Below are 5,030 nucleotides of genomic sequence, written 5' to 3'. Positions count from 1 at the left end.
TCCATAGTGGTGTCCACGAGTGCATTTCAAATTCTTATGCGCACTCAATTTTATGTGTCGCACTTACCCTCCATCCCATTGCATTCTCTTGCTTTTCGTATTAGTATAACCCAAGGTTGCTGACGACCTATCCAGGAATTATATAATCTTGTCTGCCTCATCGACCAGCTAGCTATTAAACAAGCAACAATTTTAATTGGAACGGGAAAGTGGGGACTTGACAATTAGTCCACAATAATCTTCTTAAATACCGTCTCTGTGACCATCTGACACCACCACCCTTTGCCATGCCTGCCAATCTCTATTTCTTCTTCCCTTATCTTCTCTTCTCTTCTTTTGTGTGGGATTGTTCCGGGGCGGACTTTGGAGGAGGCAGTGAAAACCTTTATGTCAAACTCGGCTCTCTCCTACCAACACCAGTTTGCTCTATGCCTGCTTCCACAGGTTAACTTCCCAATCTAATTAGATTATCATGCCTAATGTTCATACCGATGGATGGTTGGCATTCTATATATCACATATACATAATTGCTACCTTATAAATTATATCTGTAGCAACAGGAACTTGTTTCTTTTCCGCTATTTCATCTCATCTGTTAGACAGGAATTGTAGGGACTAGATACAAAATATTTTCAGTACCCTAAATTTGGACAATCATAAATACGCCCCCTTTCATAGGAAAATGATAAATGTGCCCCTTTTCATCTGATCGGTTTGGTTTGGAGTGTTTCGGTTTCGGTTCAGTTCGGTTTCGGTTTGGGGGTCAAACTGGACCGATCTGTTGCCACCCCTATCTACAGCCCATGTCATAGGATGATCGAAACCATCCATTTGATAGTCTGCAACGTAAATTAGTTGTGGCCGAGATATCATTTCCATAGGATGAACCTCCAATCTATAGAGGAACAGTATATTATGGAAACCTATATACATTGGAGGGTTGGGATCATCTTATGGAAATGATTTTTGGGGCACAGCCTATTTACATCGTGACCCATGAAATGGACGGTTTTGACCATCTATGGTGTGGGCTGTACATTCTTTTTGGCAAAATAATGAACTGTAGGGACTTGGTAAAATCTCAAAATTTAGATGTAGTGGGTCCATCATCGTAAACTTCATGTTCTGATGAGTGGGGCCCACTATTTTACACCAATGCATATCATGTGGCAAGAAGAGTGGCAATTTTAAAAATTCCAAGCCCAAAGGATCCGCTTGGATGGTGAAAAGCCCAAATTGAAAGGAATGATGTGGCTGACAAAGAAAAAGAAGTTTGGCAGAAATGCACAAAATCCTCTTATCCCCAAAAATCTCTCTTTTTCCCAAAAATTTCTCACCTAATTGAAAGTCCGTAGGGGAGAGAGAGAGAGAGAGAGAGAGAGAGAGAGTACAATTAGGAGGGAAGGAAATCACCAAAAAATTCGCTATGCATTTTGCAATAATTGGAAAATACATAATAACCATTGCCCGCTTAAGGGAAAAAAGGGAAAATCAAAGAGGGGCAAGAGGGCAATTTGGGAATGTAACACGCAATCTGAGATACCATAAAGATTTGTTTTCGATCTTTTATTGAAAAATTGCCAACCATAATTAGCCGTTCATCAAACAAAGATTAGATCTTGACCGTTGATTGGGCATGTGGTAGATTAGGTAGTTTAGATAAATTAGCAACTAAGCTATATTTAGTAGTTTGGATTTCTATCTTTATTACTTTCTCTAATTGTGTTTATCTCTTGCTATGTTTATCCTTTGAGATTAATAGAAATTCTCTTAATTTTATCAAGATGTTTAGATCGTGAACTATCCATGGAGGTTCCTCGATTCCCACCTCTCTCATATACACAAACATGTAATCCCCCTTCAATGTAACATTCTACCTCAAAGTTTAAATAAAGAAAGGAGTGTCAATATGAAAACAAGGCATTGTTATAATGAAATGTTGTTCTTTTAAAGTATAGTGGGTTCCGTTATCAGCTCCCATTCAAGATACCTCTTTAAATAATAACATTCCAAAACTTTTTCAAATTAAATTGTGAAAGGCAGATGGAATTTATATAAGCTTGTTTTGGCACCTCTCCCTCCACCACTTGTTATTTTGAACGCTTTAGTTGGATACAGACATACAAGCATGTATTGATGGAGGATGACAAGGGTATTTTTGTACGTAACGTGACTACAGGTTATGAACGATCAGCAGCGATTCGAGTAGTGCACCGACATGGACCCTGCTCCTCCTCCTCCCAACCTACCAAAGCCGCCATACAAATCCTCCTTGAAGACGAATGCCGAGTCAACTCGCTCCGATCCCGGATTTCTAAGCGAGTCCTCCAAGGACAGACACTACTCCCAGCCCACGATGGCCGCCTTGTTGAAACCGGCAATTACGTGGTCACCATAGGTTTTGGCACTCCCAAAAGAGATATGACGGTTGTTTTCGACACAGGCAGTGACTTCACCTGGATCCAATGCCACCCCTGTGCAGCCTACTGCTACCCACAGCAGGACCCCATCTTTGACTCATCCAACTCATCCTCTTATCTCAATGTGTCGTGCAACTCGGCCGAGTGTTCCCAACTCAAATCGACCGCAGGCAACGCTCCCGGTTGCTCCTCCTCCACCTGCCTCTATGGCATCAGGTACGGCGACCAGTCATACTCAATCGGATTCTTTGCCCATGACACACTCACACTCACCCCCTCCGCTGTTGTTCCCAATTTCCCATTCGGATGCGGTCAGAGGAATCGGGGCCTCTTTGGCAAAACGGCCGGTGTTCTTGGACTGGGACGAGGCAAGCTGTCTCTAGTGTCTCAGACAGCACAAAAATTCTCAAGGGTTTTCTCCTACTGTCTCCCTTCTTCGCCATCCAGCTCCACTGGATTTCTAAAGTTTGGGGAAGAGGCCAATTACAACTCTTTTAAATTCACGCCGCTGCTCACCCAACCCGATGCCCCATCCTTCTACTTCCTTGACATGATGGGCATAAGTGTCGGGGGCCGTAAGTTGGGAATTTCCCCGATGGTGTTCTCCTCTGCGGGCACCCTCATCGATTCAGGCACCGTCATCACTCGCCTCGCTCCCTCAGCCTATTCTGCTCTGCGTGGGGCTTTTCGACAGTACATGTCAAACTACCCTTCGGCTGAAGCATTGTCCATATTGGACACCTGCTATGACCTCACCGGCTACGATACGGTGACAGTGCCCAAGATAACATTGCAATTCCGGGGAGGCGTGGACGTGAATGTCAAGGGGATTCTTTACGGCAGCAGCCCATCCCAGATTTGCCTGGCCTTCGCCGGCAACAACGCTCCCGACGACGTCGCCATTATCGGCAACAAACAGCAGCAGACGTACCAGGTGGTTTACGACGTAGCCCGGGGGAGGATCGGGTTCGGTGAAGCAGCTTGCACTTGATGAAATTATATAGCACAACCTCTTACTTTCTATCTACCCCACCCAAAAAAATAAAACAATGTGAAGACCAAAAACCAAGGAGAGGTTTGAGTGTAATTAGTAAAAGAATAGTAATGGTGCGCAGTAGTAAAAATTAAGTAAAGGAAATGTCCGAGTTAAGAGATTTGCTAGCGTCCATGGAGAAGGCATTTTCCGGATGGTCTGTTGCATCTGCTAGCAGCCAGAGTGTCACTTTTCAGTAGCTTTTGTCTCCATTCATGAGGTGGCTGCTCACGGATACAACAGACAATCCACGAAATGCCTTCCGCCATGGACGCTAAAATCCATGAAATGCTAAAGAATTGAATTAATAGAGAAAAGAAGCATGGGAGAACTGCAACAATCAAGTTAATCAATCAAACAATACAGAGAAACAAAGAAAAACCATACAAGTAGCAAAAATAGATAGGAAGAAAGTTGAAATCTTCCAACTCCACCCTTCAAACCCCCTCCCAGCCTAGCCTATCGGCCTCACTATTAGCCGATCTTCTTACATGATGAAATGCAATGGAGGATTCCGCCACTCAATCTGTGATCTCATCAACCCACTGTGCAAACCGCCATGAATGGGCCTCACTTCCCTTTAACCATCTTACCGCATTCAAAGAACCACCCTCTACTATGACCTTGTCTAGGAGCTCTTGATCAATCAATTTGATTCCTTGATAGACAGCTCTAATCTCTGCTTCATTGGAGTTGGCGATCCCAATTGAGCTTGAATAGGCCCATAATGTATTTCCGCTTAAGGCCACCTACTCCTACCAACCCCGGGTTCAACAAACTAAAGCCATCAAAATTCAACTATAGAGAGCCTCTACTCAACGGCTCCCAATCCTGATTTATGGACGGCTTCATTTCCCTGATGTTACATACCTCTGACCATCCTTGACATAGGTCATGCGAAGATACAAATTGAAAGCTAGGCAAAACTCTTACCCAAGCGATGGTTAGAGCTAAAATCTTGACGAAGAAGAAGTGAAGGGACCTTCAAAAACCCCTAGCATTCCTTTCTTTCCATAACACCCATATCATAGTTGTAATATCATATTTCATAAGATTTTACCTCTTTTGTGCCATGGGACCAAAGACCATCTTTTCATGAGCTATGATAACCTGCTTGGGAACACCCATGATTGTCGAACTTGCACAGGATTTTATGCCATACGTACCTAGCAGTTTTGTAGTGAAGGAATATGGGGTCAACTGTCTCTCCAGCATCCACGCATAAGTCATAATGATCTATGATCTACATATGTCGATTACATATATGAGTGCAACTCGGGTTGGGTTCAACCAGAAAAAAAAAAAGTCGGGTTGTCCTAACTTGGGTTGAGTTCAGGTCGAGGGTTTGGGCAACCCGACTTGAGTGAAACCCGACATTTTTTTACTATTTTATTATGTTTAGTTTTTTGTAATCTTAAAAACTTGGGTTGGGTAGGGTTGGAACTTGGGTCGGGTTCGGGTTGGAAAAAAGGATTCCTCGGGTCGGGTTGAACCTCATCGGGTTGGAACTCGGGTCGAGTTCGGGTAGAGTAAAGGTTCCCCGGGTCGGGTTCAGGTTGGTCTCAACCCGACCCGA

At 43.7% G+C, this 5,030-nt stretch overlaps 1 protein-coding gene across 1 annotated transcript; it reads left to right on the top strand.

Annotated features, from left to right (window-relative positions):
* The first annotated feature begins 266 nt into the window (after nt 1–266).
* LOC143879131 (aspartyl protease family protein At5g10770-like) lies at nt 267–3,860 on the top strand. The gene is made up of 2 exons (XM_077381318.1): nt 267–444; nt 2,181–3,860. Exons 1-2 carry the CDS (start codon nt 288–290, stop codon nt 3,410–3,412), a joined length of 1,389 nt encoding a protein of 462 aa, XP_077237433.1. The 5' UTR covers nt 267–287; the 3' UTR covers nt 3,413–3,860.
* The last annotated feature ends 1,170 nt before the right edge of the window (nt 3,861–5,030 follow it).

The sequence above is a fragment of the Tasmannia lanceolata genome, unplaced genomic scaffold, assembly GCF_043159265.1.
Source record: "Tasmannia lanceolata isolate RefF3 unplaced genomic scaffold, GAP_Taslan_0.1 ptg000006l, whole genome shotgun sequence".
NCBI lineage: Eukaryota > Viridiplantae > Streptophyta > Magnoliopsida > Canellales > Winteraceae > Tasmannia > Tasmannia lanceolata.
Note: the sequence above shows the minus strand (reverse complement) of the source record. Positions and strands in the feature narration are given on the sequence as shown.

What these genes read in the sequence shown, in the direction of transcription:
- LOC143879131 (XM_077381318.1), top strand. Translation starts at nt 288, where the DNA reads ATGCCTGCCAATCTCTATTTCTTCTTCCCTTATCTTCTCTTCTCTTCT. An exon ending in CTCTATGCCTGCTTCCACAG is followed by an intron (nt 445 to 2,180) that starts GTTAACTTCCCA and finishes ACGTGACTACAG; the next exon opens with GTTATGAACGATCAGCAGCG.